The sequence below is a fragment of the Hyaena hyaena genome, unplaced genomic scaffold (assembly GCF_003009895.1).
Source record: "Hyaena hyaena isolate Hyena2069 unplaced genomic scaffold, ASM300989v1 scaffold_30, whole genome shotgun sequence".
Classification (NCBI taxonomy): Eukaryota; Metazoa; Chordata; class Mammalia; order Carnivora; family Hyaenidae; genus Hyaena; species Hyaena hyaena.
Window position 1 is genome coordinate 1,224,235 of NW_024080662.1, and position 18,099 is coordinate 1,242,333.

Genomic DNA, 18,099 nt, shown 5'->3' on the forward strand with positions numbered 1-18,099 from the left:
CGCTCTGAGGCAGGCCTACAGTGGATTCTCCTTGAGAGGGGCAGGTCTATAAAAACAATGAGGATAGTGCCCTCTCCCTATTGGGCACCCACCACTGCTCTTCCAGGGAGCTGGTGTCACCTCCACCTCTGGGCGCTGAGAGGCAGGAGCCCCAGGTGTTCCCTTTCCAGTTTCCCCTGTACATACACACCCTTGTCCTGTCTGAATAACCACACAACTGATGCACTTCCAAGTTTAATGAGCCACGTCCTTAGTTGAACCTGGGGTGAAATGTGAGACCCTGATTCTATGTGTAGTGGTGTCAGTGGGTAGGCTTGAGGCTACAGAACCATCATCCCACCAGCCAGAAGATACCTCCAGTGTAGATACATGAGTTCAGTGCAGTCCTACTTCCAGTGTGCTTCCGCTGCAAAGGTGGCCTAGTCAAAGGCCGCCAGATGGAATCGTGATCTCTAATAGAGGAAGCAGGCAGCGGGACACTGAGGTAGCCGGCGGCCAAGCAGAAACAGGTATAGAAGTACAGCCTTCGGGAAGGGAGGCAGTTCTAGTGTCCTGCTGCTTTCAGAAACTGGCATGAGCCTCCCACCACTTTGGAAGTTCCCCTGGATCACTGTGTAAGTGGCAGGCCTTCCTAGGCTTTGGCTCTCCCTGCTGTTGAAGGAGGGTTCTTGGGGGCTGAGAGGGTCGTAAGTGGGGAGGAGCTGAGCCTGTGGCCTCTTAGGATGAAGCTTTTGTGGTTCTGGGTCAAGATGGGAAGTGGCAGGGCCACTCAGCACTGACTACTAAGTATCTCTCTGTGAGGAGGCAGGGTACAACCCCATGGGCACTTACAGTGGTGAGGGTAGAAGGTCACCCTCGGGGCTTAGTCTCTTTCAGGCACCCAACCTCCCAACAAGAAGGATTGGGAGAGTATGAATGAGCTGATATCCAGGAAAAGACAATTTTCCATAGCCTGAACCACACCTGAAAAGCTCTAGATGGGCCAGGGAAGTGGTTTGGTGCCCCCATGTCCAGATAGTGCCAGCTCCCCCTGCCTTAACTTGAATGGCCAGTTAAGTAACCACAGAGTAAAAGGCCATATCCAGGCCAGTGTTTCCTGGCTCCCTGCCAACAAAGCAAAATCAAATTCAAGAGCTTAGGGGAAAACAGACTTCCCTTACAAATCCCAGAGCTGGTCAACCTCAAGTTTCTTCTCAAGGACATTTCTATGGGGTCATATTCCAAGGGATGGGAAGGGGGAGAGGAAAAAGCCAAGGCAGAAAATGGACTGTTGGCCTTCTCTAACCCAGAGGCTCGTCCTGAGCTGACCCCTGAGAGAGGAGGAACATGTCTTTTCTCCTTAAGGCACCCAGATCTGGGTAGAGGCAAACTTTACTGGCCCAATGTTTGGAGCTGCTGAAGGCAAGGCCAAGAGCAGTGGAGGGGCAGGTCTGCAAGCACTTGGGTACTTCCTGCCCCCAACCCTTTTCCCCGTACAGTCTCTGGGGTCTAGGCAGCAGCAGAACCCAGTGTGGGAATCAGCAGACTGGGTGATGTCCCTGGAGATCCTTCTGCTGCCTTCCCTTATTCTCTGTGGGTTTTGAGAGGTTCATTTGCTGTTGTTTCCCTAAAAGTGATGGAGAAGAGAAAAGGATTATTTCACAGGCAGTACAACAGTCCCTGAGGCTGGCCCTCTCTAGCCCTTTAGGGGCTGAGGGGCTCAGTAAGGCCACACTACAATCTAGACCTCTCTACTAAGTTCACACAGCCCACACTGGGTCCCTCACCTTTCCCCTGCAGACACATTCTTCCTCCTGGTTCCTCACCTTATGGTGTTCCTATCCTTGCCCAGGTGCCCAGGACCTGGACAGTGGCAGGACTCCTAAGTGGCCTCTTGCCTTCTCTATTGGACCCTTTATCTTCTTGCCATGAAACAGGCAGTTATAAAGACAAATTAGATTAGGCTATAGTCTTGCTGAGTCCTTCAATAGCTTCCTGAGATTTGGGATAGGGTTTCATGTGTCCCTCCATGCCTTCATGTTTGAGCTCCAGTGTCACAGCTTTGTCTGTCCTTCCAATATAATACCCTTGTTCTTGCCCTGGGCCTTATTCTATCCATTTTCTTTGCTTGGTACACTTAATCACTCTCTGGTCTTTGCCCTTAGGTTAGGTGTCTGTTTTGGGAGAAAACTCTTGACTGCCCTTGCCCTTACACCGCTGCCCTTCCCTTTTATTTATTTATTTTTGCTGCCCCCTCCCCCTTTAAATCTCTGGATCTCCCTGTTTTGTTTTTGTTTTTTTTTAAATATTTTTATTTATTTCTAGGAGAGAGAGAGAGAGAGAGACAGCGTGAGCAGGGGAGGGTCAGAGAGAGAGGGAGTCACAGACTCTGAAACAGGCTCCAGGCTCTGAGCTGGCAGTCAGCAGAGAGCCCGACGCGGGGCTCGAACCCACTGAACCGCAAGATCATGACCAGAGCGAAAGTCGGACGCTTAACCAACTAAGCCACCCAGGTGCCCTTGGATCTCCCTGTTAACAGGGCCTGGGTTGTTCTTGTTCTCTGGACCTAGTTGCTCTCTCCCAACCCCCCCCTCCCCCATATGGAAGGAGCTCAGAAATTAATTGAATGAATGCTCTGATTAGTGAGTAGATGTTTTACAGATGAGGAGGCTGGTAAGGCCAGTAAATGCAGTAAGGACAGAGGCTTCTACCTTTCTAATTGAAGGGCTTGCAGTAGAGTGGAACCCAACAGACTTGCCACCTCATTTCTGAAATTGTCACAATAGCACTACCAGCTGCTGAACAGCATATTGGTGGGCTATTCAGAAATTAGAGCCTGAGCTCCACTTGAAGACCTTGGGGCTTGCTGTAAAGGCCAAGAAACTGGTGGACTCCTATCCTGAGAACTTACTGTCCCCATCCCTGTTCCCAGCACAGGCCTGTCCTCTGCTTGCCAAGCATGGGGTTGCGATGGGCACAGATTTACTCACCACGAAGTGAAATGCGTGGAGCCATCAGGTGTGGATCCGTTCTGGCCGCCCAGACCTGGGGGCAGGAACACATCCAGAGCTGCAGCAGGCTGGGGGTGGGGATCTGAGCAGGCATCAGCCCAGGTCAGGTGTAAGGCCAATGGTGTTGTTCGGTGAAGAGTCTCGTGGGGGCCCTAAAGGACTAGTGGTATTGTCTGATAGAGGCTCAAAGGAAGTTAAAATGGGATGGGTGGACAAGGGTATCTGGCATGAAATGGTGTGTTGGCATGGACTAGGGTGCAGAATTAAGTTGTGATGAGGTCCTAAGAGGACCAGTGGTAGTCTAGGGGATTCTGGGGAGCCCAATGATGCAGTCCCAGTGGGGGAGGGGAGCCTCACCTGGGCGGTGATACAGCCCTGTCACCGTGCTCCCGTAGAACCCCCACGCCAGCTGGATGCCCAGGAGACTTAACACCAACCACAGTAGCAGCAGCTTGAAGAGGGTCACTCGCATGTCCTGGGTCTCCCACTCCCGCAGGAACTCGCTGCCCAGGGTGCCCAGCGCGCCCAGCACCGTGGTCGGCAGAGCCTGCAAGGACTGCCCAGACCAAGGCTCCGCCATGACTGGCCCATAACCCACCCCGGGGACTGTCACCGTAGTTCCCACTGCGCAGGCGTCTGGTCTTCCGGGGCCAGGCCCGTTAGTGCGCACGCGTAAAACCAGGCAAAGCTAGCCTACTTCGCTTGCGCGAAGAGTTGGCAGTTTAGGGAGGAGTATTAAAACCGCGCACGCGCACCCAGCCCCACCCTGCTTACTTAAAGGATGAGTGAGTCGAGAAGCATAAAATAGCAACCAGGTCTTTTATAGCCCTGGAGTTCCCGTGATGCCCCACGCGGCTGCAGTGATTGGTTAAGCGCCTTGCCTTTAGGGCGTGGACGCGCTCCTGAGCAATCGTAGCTGAGCTGTGAGTGCGCGCGCGCGCGCGGGGCCGCGACTGGGGCTGGCTCGAGCCCGCTGGCACACGGGAGCGCGCACGTCGCTCCCCGCCCTCCCGCCGCCGACCGCCCTCGCTCGCTCGAGCTCCCCGCCCGCCGCCCGCCGTCCTCCGTCGGTTCTCTCGTTAGTCTGCCGCCGTCTCCTCAGCCACCCGCCGTAGTCTCCGAGCTTGCGACTCGCGGACAGGCGTCCTTGGCGTGGAGAGGTCGGATTGCGAGTCGTCGCCTGAGGTGAGCCAGAGGGTCCCCTCCTGGCGCCGCGGCGCCCCGGGCCCGCCCGGCACTCTTCCGGCCGCCAGCCCGCCTGCCGCCCCTCCGCGGCCGCGCCCCACCTGCTGCTCTCGGCTGGCTGCCCCTGGGTCCTGGCCCCTGCCCCTGCCTCCTGGCCCGGGCCCCGCGCCCCACAGAAACGGCCCCGCCCGCGCAGTCCCCGGAAGCGCGCCCCGCGGCCTCCCGCGCCCCTTCCCCCGCCCGGCCAGGCCTGGTGGATCCCCAGCCGCCCGCCCGCGGTCCCCGGCGCTTCCTCTCAAGGCAGCGCGGGGCAGGGCGGGGGCTTCGAGCCGGCCCCGGCGACCGCGCGGTGCAGCCGGCCCCTGCGAGGTGCGCGTGGCTGTCGGAGTTGAAATGGGAAAGAAACTCTTTACAACTCCATCTTGGCTTTTACATTGAATATGAAACATGAATCACCGCTTTATACTGGGTGAAGTCCAGTTATGTTTTGGGTAGATTTTCTTTTTAAATGTAGTACTCGGAGATTGTGTAAGTAAAAAGGTAGTGTTGAAATCTTATGGGTTAGGATTCTTGGGTATTGAAAGGACATTTTCCTGTTAAACATTTTTTCATGACTTAAACTATGTTGCATCGAAATAAAGTGTTAATTTGCACTTTTGCTTAGTCTCAGATCCTACCTTGATTAGGAATCACCTAAACATATCCTTAGTTACCGATTGACTTAGTTACGAGCCCTCTTTATTAAATAGCACTGTTTGCAGTTAAATCGATTTGGTCCAAAACATGTTTAGTAGTTTATAATGGAAAATTGGCATCCTTTTTGCCTCAGAATTGGTTCTATTTATGTTTTTTAATGGTCCTGATTTAAAATTTTTACCAACGTTGGTGACTTGTTTGGTTCTTTTTGTGTTTAAGATTGTCTTTTGAAGTAAATGTTTCTTGCAGGTGTGTAATCAGATTATAGCCCTCCCTACCAGATCTGAAGGGGAAAAATACTTTTAAAAATATTATAAAAATGTTGTATGTGGTGAGAATTTTTCAATCACTTAGTGTCAGACACCCAAATGTGTAACGTATGTGTACCATTGCATGATTGTCACTTTGAACATACCGGTTTGAGCTTTGGGCACAAGTGACATTGTTTGGTCTGAAGGTACAAGACTAATTCCTCATTGTGAAGGATAACTTACTAAAGGATCTCTTTTTTGATAAATTGTTTTAAGAGTAGTTCTATCTACTTTTGTAGAGCACCGGTGGCCCATGGGGACCTAACAAAATAGAAGACAACTAACTTGCTTTGAGTCAGTGTAGTCCTAGAGTTATAACCTCTGTTCTCATAAAAATCTGTACTAGAGGGAAGAAGAGAATAGTAATCCACTGACTTTTTCATAGGTTCAAAATTTTAGACCCGAAAGGAATCCTCAGGACTTCCATTTGCAGATGAGGAAACTGAGTCCCATAGACTTTTGTAAATATCCCATCTTATATGTCTAGTCAGGTGCAGGCCAAAACTATTTTGCCTGTGTGCTATTTCCTTGTACTCCCAAACAGCTTACTTAGAGTTAAGTAAAAATTAAGGATTTAACAACTTATTTCCAGTGCTTTCTCTATTTTTGTATTACTCATGTGTTGTGAGGATCTGAAAAAATCATGTTTTAAAAAAATTTTTAAATGTTTATCTTTGAGAGAGAGACACAGTGTGAGCAGGGGAGGGTCAGAGAGAGAGAGGGGGAGACAGAATCCTAAGCAGGCTCCAGGAACTGAGCTGTCAGCACAGAGCCCAGTGCTGGGCTCGAATTCACAAACCCTGAGATCATGACCTGAGCTGAAGTCGGACACTCAACCTACTAAACCACCCATGTGCCCCGAAAAATTCATTTTCTAAACAAATTTCAGTTCTTTAGCTTTAAACAACACTCTTCTTGAAACTGGATGGTCCTGCAGTTGATTGGAATAGATAAATGAATATACAGGGTTCCTGCTTGGCCTAGTTTTGGCATTAGGTGTTTGGGTCTTCCTGAGGGACCAGCTTCTTCCAGAGGGAGGCTGAGACTCCCCTGTTCCAAATCCAACATAATTAGGTCAGGCTACGATATTATCATGTGACTGAGGGGCTCTTTTGACTATTGATTTGAGGTGGATGGAGAGAAACTGCACATATCAAGTAAATAGTTTCCTGTGTATTATGTGTGTGGTGGTGGTTTTGCTAGAGTATTCTCATAGTCCTGAATCATATTAGATTGGAAACAGGTAGATCTTGAGGTGTTTTCCTGTCTATGGAGTGGAGCTGAAGCAGCGACAAGAGGAAGAGTTGCTACTTAGGGTTTTCTTAGTTGTCCTAGAGCTGAGAGATTTATGTTAACTCTGTCAGAAGAAAGACTGATATTTTAACTTCTAAGAAAACTAATTTACGCTTGCTGAGCTTCTGTAGACAGCACTTTGGGTTTAATTGCATTATGGCTACTAGTGATAAAGTTAAACTACATACTGGATTTTAATCACATATATTTGTAGTAGTAAAAGGTACCTAAAAGTTACTTCACCTTCCAGTACCACTTACTTTATCCCTTTATGCCCCTGGCTGGTGGAAGTTAGTTTGCCTGCACCTATACGTTAATGTAACTAAATTGTAAACTTATGTTAGTGTGTCTTAACTGTACTCTTGCTTGCTCTTTGGGTATAGGCTCACTGTTAAGTACTTTTGAGTTTACTAAATTAAAAATTTCAAGATAGTTTGAAGTTAGTAATTAATGTAAAATTCCTATTTCAAGTGTTTCTATTTAAAATGACTCATTTAATAATCTGTGGTACTGCAGTATTAAGTGAAGGCTTTATATACTCATAATTACGGTAGTCATGTGACTAAAAATCAGCTAGGCATTGGAGCTTCTCATTTTGGGTGTTGGTCTGAATTTATTGGTGTTTCTTCCAGATGATTTTGAATAACATTTTATAGTTAATAATGGTCAAAATATGAGATACACTCTTACACTGTACCCAGTTTGCAGTTTGTCCCAAACTGAGCTTGATTTTTTTCTTATCAAGAGGGTGGATAAAATAAACGTGTTTAATTAAGCATGTTTATAATATCTTACTATTCAGTTGAAGGTAGAAAGGAGAACATAAGCAGCTGAAATGTTTGGAGTGGAGTAAAGAGAGAACTCGAAGGTAAAATGAAAGAGAGGTGACCGGACACCAGCTCATGTAAGGCTTTTAGGATATAGGAAGTTCTTTGGGTTTGTTCTGAGATGAGAAATCATTAGATTTTTTTTTTTTTAAGCAGGGGAATGATATGATCTGATACTAAACAAATAACTAGACTCCTTAATTAAGAGTAGAGGTAGATCTGAGTCCATTCTGACTTTATTTATGTTTTAAAAGTTTAAGGGGCAACTGGGTGGCTCTGTCAGTTAAGCTTCCGACTTCGGCTCAGGTCATGATCTCACAGTTCATGGGTTTGAGTCCCGTGTCGGCCTCTGCTGACAGCTGGAGCCTAGAGCTTGCTTCAGATTCTGTGTCTCCCTCCCTCTTTCTCTCTGCCCCTCCCCAGCTTATGCTCACGTTCTGTCTCTCTCTTTCTCTCTCATTCAAAACTAAATACAAAAACATAAAAGTTTAGGGGTGCCTGGGTCTTAGTCACTTAAACGTCCAACTGCGGCTCAGGTCATGATCTTGTGGTCCATGGGTTCGAGCCCTGTGCTGACAGCTTAGAGCCTGGAGCCTGCTTCAGATTCTGTGTCTCCTTCTTTTGCTGCCCCTCCCCCACTCATGCTCTTAAACATTTAAAAAAAATTTTAAAAAGTTTAAGTGATCTCTACACCCAATATGGGGCTCAAACTCAACCCTGAGATCAAATCATACATTCTTCCAGCTGAGCCAGCCAGGTGTCCCTCCATTCTGACTTTGTTTTTTTAAATGTTTTTATTTATTTTTGAGAGAGAGAAGGCATGAGTGGGAGGGGCAGAGAGAGAGGGAGACACAGAATCCGAAGCAAGCTTCAGATTCTGAGCTGTCAGCACAGAGCCTGACAGGGGGCTTGAACTCATGATCTGTGAGATCATGACCTGAGCTGGAAGTTGGATGGTTAACCAACTGAGCTACCCAGCCAACCCCCTCCCTTTCCCCCCCTCATTCTGACTTTAAATAGTAAACTAATATTGATCATCTCTGACAAAAATATCAGAAGGATTTCTGAATAATTATCTTCCTTGACCTAATGACTTCATCTGTTTTTTTTTTTTTTTTTTGAAACCATTGATTTTTCTGACAGTTGCCTTTCAGCCTGTAATTTCTCTAATCTCTCTTAATTGTATTAAGAATATATAATTAGGGACGCCTGGGTAGCTCAGTCGGTTAGGCATCTGACTTCAGCTCAGGTCATAATCTCACCATTTGTGGGTTCGAGCCCTGCGTTGGGGTCTGTGTTGACAGCTAGCTCAGAGCCTGGAGCCTGTTTCAGATTCTCTGTCTCCCTCTCTCTCTGACCCTCCCCTGCTCACGCTGTCTCTCTCTCTCTCAGAAATAAATGAAACATTTTTAAAAAATTAAAAAAAGAATATATAATTAGATAAAGCAAGTTATTCAAATGTTCATGGTAATCTAGGTGACAGGGATACAGGTGTTCATTGTAAGATTCTTTCAACTTCGTTCTGTGTTTGAAAATGTTTATAATAAAGTGTTGGAAGATTAAAATATGTAGGATTCATTTGTTTTATCTTTTAAAAGGTCAGTATTTATAATATTTACAAAATAAGGTTGATTGTATATGTTTTGTTAAGTAAAGGAGGCTAAAACTTGTATAATTGTGATACATTTTATAATATCAATCAAAGATTAAATTCTATACTTTTTCCCTCTTCTGGATTCTAAATTACTTCAGGGAACTTTGGGCGAGCCTGTTTATATCCTGTGCTTTGATTTTTTTTTTTCATTATAAAGTGAATAGACATAATTCCTGATATTTTTATATTTTTATAGTGCCTTTCATCTGAGAAGTTCAAGGTACTTGTAGAACTTCTGGCACACAGGCCGTGGGTCTTGCAGCACACTTGTAAGGTATGTAAATAGAAGCCTCTTCTTTTACTCTTCTTTTCCCATTGAAGAGAGATTATTGTATATTAATGTAAGTTCTGGAGAAATGTGAGTGCATTAATTATTCTCTTCACCAGTCTTGAGTTCTTTATTTTATTCCATACCTTTTCTCTCTAGTCTTATTTTCCTACCTCTCCATAAGGTACTTCTACAACTTTCTTTTTTACTTTTATTTTATTTTAATGTTTATTTATTTCTGAGAGAGAGAGAGAGACAGTGTGAGCAGGGGAGGGTCAGCGAGAGAGTGATACACAGAATCTGAAACAGGCTCCAGGCTCTGAGCTAGCTGTCAGCACAGAGCCTGACGTGGAGCTTGAACCCACGAACCATGAGATCCTGACCTGAGCCGGAGTCGGACGTTTAACCGATTGAGCCACCCAGGTGTTCCATCTTTTTTACTTTTAAGTGGTATTTCTTCTTTAGATGAAGAAAGATTTCTTAATCTCTCTCTTAATCTTTAAGGAGATGGAACTCACTGTTATACCTCTTTTACATCTAGACCATTCCCATCTCATTACTTCTGTTTTTTATCTTTTTTAAAGTTTATTTTGAGAGAGTGCGTGCGTACTCAGACGCTCTCTCTCATGCAGAGAGAGAGGGAATTCCAAGAAGATTTCGTGATGTCAGCACAGAGCCCAATTTGGGCTTCTTCTCACAAACTAAGATCATGAAGTGAGCCAAAATTAAAGAGTCAGACACCTAACTAGCTGAGCCACCCAGGTACCCCTAGAGCATGCAGGGTAATCTTAGGGGTAATGAGTTCAAGCCCCCTTTGGGCTTAGAACTTACTTAAAAATAAACTAACTTACACATTAAAAAATAAAAATCCCGGACACTTGGGTGACTCAGTCGGTTAAGTGTCCAAGTTCGGCTCTGGTCATGATCTCGTGGTTCTTGAGTTTGAGCCCCGTGTCGGGCCTGTGCTTCAGATTCTGTGCCTCCTTCTCCCTCTCCCTCTTCCCCACTCATGTTCTGTCTCAAAAATAAATAAACATTAAAAAATAAAAAGTCCCTGCTCTCAAAGAGGTTTTGTTTGTTTTACAGTATCTTTATTCCTAAAAATATGAACACATTTGATTTGGAACTGAAAAGTCTGTTAGTTTTTAATCATACCATCTACTTTTCTCAGTGTTACTGACAAAGTAGAAAGCACTTCAAGTGTAAATAGTTATAAAAATACGAATAGTCTTGCTTATGGAGTTACTGTTCTAACTGATGATAGGTAAGGAATGGGTTGTCTTATTTAGAAAACAGAAAAATTTGAATGGCTGGAGTCTAAAGAGCAAGTGGGAAGAGTGGAAGAAATAAAGTCTTATAGGTAGGCAAGGGCCAAATCTTTTAGAAACTTGGAATTTAGAGTTCATTCAAAATGCATTGGAAAGGTATTAAAGGGTTTTTAACAGGAGTGATGTGATATGATTTATTTAGATTTCTAGCTCACATATGGAGAATAGACTATAGGGTGGCAAAAATGGAGATAGCAAGATCTATTGGAGGTGGTTTAAATCCAGTGACAGATGATTATGACTTGGACAAGAATGATAACAGTAGAAGTAGAGGGATTCACAGTATATTGTAAATGAGTGATCACAGGCTTTGCTGATAAATTGGAAGATGTGGCTTACTGAATCCCTGATCCCTGGCAAGATTAGCTCAGTGCAACTGCTGGGCATAAGGAGACAACTAGCCTAGCACTACTGCATATACGCTGTGTTGTCCACAAGTCTTGATATTTCTCCTTTAAGGGCTACTTGGGTGGCTCAGTCAGTTGGGTGTCCAGCTCTAGATTTTGGCTAAGGTCATTGTCTTACAGTTTTTGAGATCAAGCCCGCATTGGCTTTGTGCTGACAGCATAGAGCCTGCTTGGGATTCTCTGTCTCTCTCTCTGTCTGTGCTCTCCCTTGCTCACTTTCTCCTCCTCCTCTTTCTCCTCCTCCCTCAAAATAAATAAATTGATATTTTAAAAAATGTTTAAAGGTTTCTTTTTTTTCCATGGGGGGCCTGGGTGGCTCAGTCAGTTCAGGTCATGATCTCACGGTTCATGGGTTCGAGCCCCATGTTGGGCTCTGTGCTGATAGCCAGCTCAGAGCCTGGAGCCCGTTTCAGATTCTGTGTCTCCCTCTCTCTCTGACCCTCCTCTGCTCATGCTGTCTCTCTCTCTCTCTCTCTCAGAAATAAATAAAACATTAAAAAAATTTTATTTTCCTTAAATATTTTGAGTAATTCATTAGGGTGGTTTGATTGATGGCCTCCCTTATAAGAGGGGAGACTGTTTGAAATTTGTTTTCTTAATTGTGTATTTCTACATTGTATTTAAAAACAGGAGTCCCGGGGCGCCTGGGTGGCTTAGTCGGTTAAGCGTCCGACTTTCGCTTAGGTAATGATCTCGCGGTTTGTAGGTTCGAGCCCCGCGTCGGGCTCTGTGCTGACTGCCAGCTCAGAGCCTGGAGCCTGTTTCAGTGTGTGACTCCCTCTCTCTCTGACCCTCCCCTGCTCACGCTGTCTCTCTCTCTCTCTCTCTCTCTCCTAGAAATAAATAAAACATTAAAAAAACAAAACAAAACAAAAAAAAAAACAGGAGTCCCTGGGTGGCTGTCGTTAAGCATCCAGCTTCATGCTTGGCTCGGGTCATGATCTCACAGTTCATGGGTTAAAGCCCTGTGTCAGGCTGCTTCAGATTCATTGTCTCCCTCTCTCTCTGCCCCTTCCTTGCTTGTACTCTCCTTTTCTCTCAAAAATAAACATTATTTAAAAAAATAAAAGTGAGGCTATGCTTACCAGTTTTTTCACCAAAAATACTGACGGCTGTATAATGACAAAGAAGTTCTGCTGTAGAAGAATTGTGTATGTATATACCTTTAACCAGGTTATTTCTTTGAGCCTCAGGACCTGTATCTATGAAATGAAGATTACATTTTTTTGTAGGAATTTTAGATGAAATCATATATGAAGAGCACAGTGCTCAATACATGGTAGTTTTCTCCCTTAGTAGAAGTACTTGTTCTAAGTCTGATTTTTATTTTTTGTTTTAATGTTTTATTTTTTTATTTTATTTTTACATTTAAAAAAATTTTTTAATGTTTTTATTTCTGAGAGAGAGAGAGACAGCATGAGGAGGGGCTCGAACCCACGAACCGTGAGATCATGACCTGAGCCGAAGTCAGACGCTCAACCGACTGAACCACCCAGGCACCCTGATTTTTACATTTTTCTAATGTTTGTTTATTTTTGAGAGAGAGGTAGAGCATGAGCAGGGGCGGGGCAGAGGGAGAGAGGGACACAGAATCTGAAGTAGGCTCCAGGCTCTGAATTGTCAGCATAGATCCTGATGTGGGGCTTGAACTCACGAGCCGTGAGATTATGAGCCGAAGTCGGGTGCTTAACCGACTAAGCTGCCTAGGCGCCCCTGTTTATTTATTTATTTATTTATTTATTAATTTATTATTTTTTTTAATTTTGAGACGGAGACCGAATGAGGGGAGGAGGACCCGGGGGTGGGAGAGAGTACTAAGTGGGGTCGGTGCTGAGTGCAGAGCCCCGTGCAGGACAGTCTCACAACCGCGAGATCACAGCCTGAGCCAGTATCAAGAATTGGAAACTCAACCGACAGAGGCACCCAAGCTCCCCCTTCCATTTTTTAAGAGAGAGGGTAAGAGGGGGGGAGAGAGGCAGTGAGAGAGAGAGAGAGAGAGAGGGAAGGAGGGAGGGAGGGGGGAATCTTAAGCAGGTTCCATGCTCAGTGCAGAGTCTAATGCCGGGCTGGATCCCATGACTCTGGGATCATTACCTGAGCCGAAATCAAGAGTCGGGCACTCAACCTACTGAGTCACCCAGATGACCCTTAAGTTTTCTCTAAAAATTTTTTTTTAATGTTTTATTTAGTTTTCAGAGGGAGAGACAGAGCATAAGTGGGAGAGGGGCAGAATGAGGGGGAGACAGAATCTGAATCAGGCTTTAGGCTCTGAGCTGTCAGCACAGAGCCCAATGCAGGGCTCGAACTCAGAATGCAAGATTATGACCTGAGCTGAAGTGGGTGCTTAACTGACTGAACCACCCAAGTGCCCTACCCCCTAAATTTTCCTTTTTTAACTAGTTTTTTTTTTAAATGGAAATAGATGGTGGTGATGGTTGTATAACAATGTGAATATATTTAATACCACTGAACTATGTGCTTAAAAATGGTTAAGATGGAGGGGAGGGTACCTGGGTGGTACCCAGTCAGTCAGTTAAGACGGTAAATTTTATGTTATGTGTATTAAAAAAATTTTTTTTAATGTTTATTTTTGAGAAAGAGACAAGAGCACAAGCAAGGGAGGGGGAGAGAGAGAGATACAGAATCCGTAGCAGGCTCCAGGCTCTGAGCTATCAGCCCAGAACCTGATGCTGACCTCGAACTCGTGGACAGATCATGATCTGAGCCAAAGGCAGATGCTTAACTGACTGATCTACCCAGGCACCCTTGTATTATGTGTATTTTACTACAATAAGAAAAGAGGGGATAATGCACTAGGTAATAATAAAATCATACAAAAAAGTTTATAATAAAAAATTGGGGTGCCTGGCTGCCTCATTTGGAAGAGTATGTGACTCTTGATCTTGGGGTCATGAGTTCAAGCCCCACGTTGGGGTTAGAGTTGACTAAAAACACGTATAGTCTTCCTATTCCAGAGCATATTCCCCCTCTCATTGTATTACTTTCTTTACACTTTAAAAATATTTTATTGAGGCTCCTATCTGGCTCAGTTGTTAAGCATTTGACTCTTGATCTCAGGGTTGTGAGTGTGAGCCCCATGTTGGGTGTAAAGATTAGTTTCAAAAAATTTAAAAACATGGGGCGCCTGGGTAGGCATCTGACTTCGGTTCAGGTCATGATCTCACAGTTCGTGGGTTCAAGCCCCGCGTCAGGCTCAGAGCCTGGAGGAGGCTTCAGATTCTGTATCTCCCTCTTTCCCTGACCCTCCCCTGCTCACGCTCGCTTGCTCTCTCTCTCTCTCTCTCAGAAATAAATTTTTAAAAAACATTTTTTTTTTTAATTTAAAAATATTAGGGTAAGGGAGTTGATGAAGCATGTGTATGAAACATTGGGAAACGGGTGGGCATGACAAGTAAAAGCCTTTCTTCCATCTTAGCCTCCCAAGGTCCTCCTTTAAAGAAAACCATGTAACTTTTCTATATATCCTTCTAGAGATACTGTGTCTATATGTATTATTACATATTTTTTTTAGAAACATGCTGTTACACATCACATTGTTATGCATCTTATTCTTTCCCTTAACAATAGGTCTGAGTGACTGTTTCCCAAGATACTTAATAGCATACACTGTGGGAAAAAGTTTGGCAGTTCCTCAAATGGTTAAATAGAGTTAACATACAAACCAAAAATTCTACTCCTAGGTCTATACCCAAAGAATTGAAAACAAGTACTGAAATAAGTGCTTGTACATATATGTTCATGGTATTGCCATTCTTGTAGTCAAAAGGTGGAAACAATCCAAATGCCCATCAACAGATAAGTGGATAAACAAATGTGGTTGTATATATACAATGGAATATTTTTCAGCTGTTTAAAAAGACAAAGTATTAATATGTGGTATAACATGGACAAACCTTGAAAGCATTATGCTAGATAAAAGAAGCCAAACACAGTCCATGTATTGTATGATTTAATTTATATGAATATCTAGTATGGCAAATCTGTTGACGAAAAGTGACTTGGTGGTTGCCAGATGCTAGGAGAAGGGGACCTGGTGATAGACTACATAATAAGCAGGGGATTTTCTTTTGTGGTAATGAAAATGTTTTGGAATTAGGTAGACTTGGTTGTTGTACAACATTGTGAATGTGCTAAGTATCACTGAAATGTATACTATAAAATGGTGAACTTTATATTATGTGTATTTCACCTCTATTAAAAAAAATAGTTTTAAATAGATGTTCAGGCCTTACCTTGAAGAGTTTTCATCGTGCTAATTGTGGAGCCTTGAGAAGAATAGAGATGTTTGTGTCAGAACGCAAGGTGTCTGGCTGTGCATTGTCATTGCTGAAACACCTAGGTAGCTCACTGGAGTTGGTTTATTCTTCCTGTATTGTGGTTCTCCAGACAAGCATTGTCTTGTGGGTAATGTAACCAAGAATTGGGTTGCACAAAGTCAAATCCTGATTCTGCACATCTATTAAAGGTTAACCCTGGGATATTTACATTTTGAGGTGAATGATCTGATATTCTTACTTAGAAAGCCAAAAGGGAGTATTTCTTTTCTTTAGCCTCAAAAAAGAAATTTTAATTTGGGTTTATTCTCACTTGGCTGTATTTTGGAGGCTTTGTGGGGTTCTCCTCTGCTTGCCTTCATGTGCCTTAAGCCTGCTGCTCTCTATCTCTAAGGGCCCTTAACAACTGATTAATCAAGATGGCAAAATAACGATAGTACCAGGCCCAAGAGCATTGTGAACAAATGGACAGTTGGTTTGAGCCTTTTTGCCAAACAAACATTTTCCCGTGTTGTTTGCAAACAAAATAAATGGCTTTATGTTTTCAGTTAATTTCCTGAGTGTTTAATGATGTTTCCTGTGTGCCAGGCACAGTCCTAGGTATAGGTGAACCAGGAGTCGGTAGGACAGTTCTGCCCATGGCACTGAGAAAGATTCAATATAGTGATCTTCTTCCTCTTCCTTAATGAAGTAGTATGTCTTCTATTCACTTTATTTATTTATCACTTATTTATTTTTAAATGTTTATTTTTGAAAAAGAGAGCTCTAGTGGGGGAGGAACAGAAAGAGAGAGCGAGAGGACAGAGGATCTGAAGCAGGTTCCGTGCTGATAGCAGAGAGCTTGATGCTGGACTCAAACTCACGAACTGCGAGATCATGACCTGAGCTGAAGTCAGATACTCAACCTCCTGAGCCACCCAGGTGCCCTTCTATTCATTTCAAATGTGTACTTTAACAAAGGACAAAATCAGTAGAATGGAAGATAATTTGAGAAGGGAGTGCCTGTGAAAAGTCTGTGCTTTTCAACCAGGTTTATTGTTTGAACAAAAATATGATTCTAATTTGTTACATTAAGGACTGGTTGGTGAAATGGCTGTATTTTGACCTTTATTTTCAGTTTCATAATACTGATAATTTTGCTTCAAGAGAATGCATTGTAGGGCATCTTAACTTTTATGGAATTCAAATGTGTTTAGGTACAGTATGGCTCTTGTGGAAAAATGGAGAACTTAAACCACTGAAATAGTATCATTGTATTCTAGATAACTGAAGTTTGCTTTCTCTTAAGCTTTAAAACTTGTTTTATTTCTTCAGTGGATGTATTTTTCCCTGTCTTACAATATCTGGGACTTAAGCTTCTCCATGTAACAAATGACCTCTCTCCTCCTAAGGGAAAGAGTTTGAGTTTTGTCCTTGAAGTCTGTCGGCCTGCTTTAGGACTGGCCAGAGTGGCACTTCTCTCCCTCCCCATTTTATGTTTCTGAACCTGATTTACAGGGTTTTCTGTGTCCTGTGTCTTGTCATAGGCTGCACCTCTTTCTCACCCACGCGTGCATTTTTCTGAACTGCTGTGAATTCAGCTACTGTTCAGTTAGACTTAAAGAGTTGTTTATAAAATAAGAGCAAATGAGTTCATAGGGAGGATGAGTTTTAGCACTCCTGTGACAGATAATTTAAATTTCCTTTTTTTTTTTAATGTTTACTTTTGAGAGATAGAGAGAGTGTGAGTGGGGGAAGAGCAGAGAGGGAGACAGAATCCAAAGCAGGGTCCAGGCTCTGAGCTGTTAGCACACAGCCCAGTGCAGGACTCAAACTCACAAACTGTGAGATCACCAACTGAGCCGAAGTCAGACGCTCAACCTACTGAGCCACCCAGGTGCCCCAGTTAAGTTTCTGATTATATGAATTTTTCTATAATTCTGTGAGAGTGGATTCTTGTAGACTCCTAGGAAGTAGCCTCACCACTAGTGTACACGGCTGATGTTGTAACTATTTTCTTTTTAAAATCTGTGTTTGCCAGATTGGTTGTATAAAGCTTCTTTGCTCCTGGAAATGTATTTTTTTTTTCAGGTTTATTATTTGAACACTTAACTGCTGTGTGCTTGCACCTATGCTTGTCTGACAGTGGTTAATAAGACAGATATGATTCTTATACTAATGGAGTTTAGGAGGAAGAGACTTTGGAGGGGTGTGATGAGTGAAGCAGAGAGAAAAGTTTGGTGCTGTGGGAGTATCCAAGGGGCCTGATCTAAATTGGGAGCTCAGGGAACACCCTGAGATACTGACTTAGCCTAAAGTATGAGTTATCTAAGTGGGAGAAGGGTAGGTGGGACGCATTAAGGGCAAAGGAAGGAAGGAAGATGCCCTGGGTTAAGAGCCTGAGTTATAGGATATTGTTTTGGCTGAGGGTGGTTGTTGGCTTTGGGTTTTGTAATTTCATAAGATAGTATCTTGGGATTTATATATTTTCGTATCTGTAATACAACAAATAGTACCTAGATTTCGTTCAGAGTATTTTTTGCACAGCTTGCATTGACAGTACACCGTCCTGCAGAAGCATTGACAAAACCTGGGTTGGGGCGCCTGGGTGGCTCAGTCAGTTGAGCGTCCAACTTCGGTTCAGGTCATGATCTCACGGTTCGTGGGTTTGAGCCCCGCTTCGGGCTCTGTGCTGACATCTAGCTCAGAGCCTGGAGCCTGCTTCATATTCTGCGTCTCCCTCTTTCTCTGACCCTCCCCTGTTCATGCTGTCTCTCCCTCTCTCTCAGAAATAAATAAAACATTAAAAAAAATTAAAACAACAACAACAACAAAAACCTGGGTTGGGAGGAACTTTTTAATGTGC

General features: G+C 43.9%; 2 protein-coding genes across 3 annotated transcripts in view; one reads left to right on the top strand and one right to left on the bottom strand.

Moving 5' to 3' along the window:
* Positions 1-221: 221 nt before the first annotated feature.
* TCTA (T cell leukemia translocation altered) lies at positions 222-3,902 on the bottom strand. Of its 2 annotated transcripts, none has more exons than XM_039228393.1 (3): positions 3,348-3,902; positions 2,970-3,072; positions 222-1,606 (listed from the first exon to the last, which is right to left on the bottom strand). In XM_039228393.1, exons 1-3 carry the CDS (start codon positions 3,568-3,570, stop codon positions 1,564-1,566), a joined length of 369 nt encoding a protein of 122 aa, XP_039084324.1. In that variant the 5' UTR covers positions 3,571-3,902; the 3' UTR covers positions 222-1,563. The 2 variants fall into 2 exon arrangements, with proteins under 2 accessions (XP_039084324.1, XP_039084325.1); XM_039228394.1 differs by having other exon boundaries at positions 2,970-3,024; positions 3,348-3,793.
* A 131-nt stretch (positions 3,903-4,033) lies between these two features.
* Positions 4,034-18,099, top strand: part of RHOA (ras homolog family member A) — a 53,944-nt gene continuing 39,878 nt past the window's right edge. Inside the window, exons 1-2 of the mRNA XM_039228392.1 lie at positions 4,034-4,175; positions 9,153-9,230. The gene's annotated coding sequence lies outside the window, so the exon portion shown is untranslated. The remainder of the gene's footprint in view (positions 4,176-9,152; positions 9,231-18,099) is intronic.

What these genes read in the sequence shown, in the direction of transcription:
- TCTA (XM_039228393.1), bottom strand. Translation starts at nt 3,570, where the DNA reads ATGGCGGAGCCTTGGTCTGGGCAGTCCTTGCAGGCTCTGCCGACCACG. An exon ending in AGGGCTGTATCACCGCCCAG is followed by an intron (nt 3,073 to 3,347) that starts GTGAGGCTCCCC and finishes ATGCCTGCTCAG; the next exon opens with ATCCCCACCCCCAGCCTGCT. An exon ending in TCCACGCATTTCACTTCGTG is followed by an intron (nt 1,607 to 2,969) that starts GTGAGTAAATCT and finishes CATCACTTTTAG; the next exon opens with GGAAACAACAGCAAATGAAC.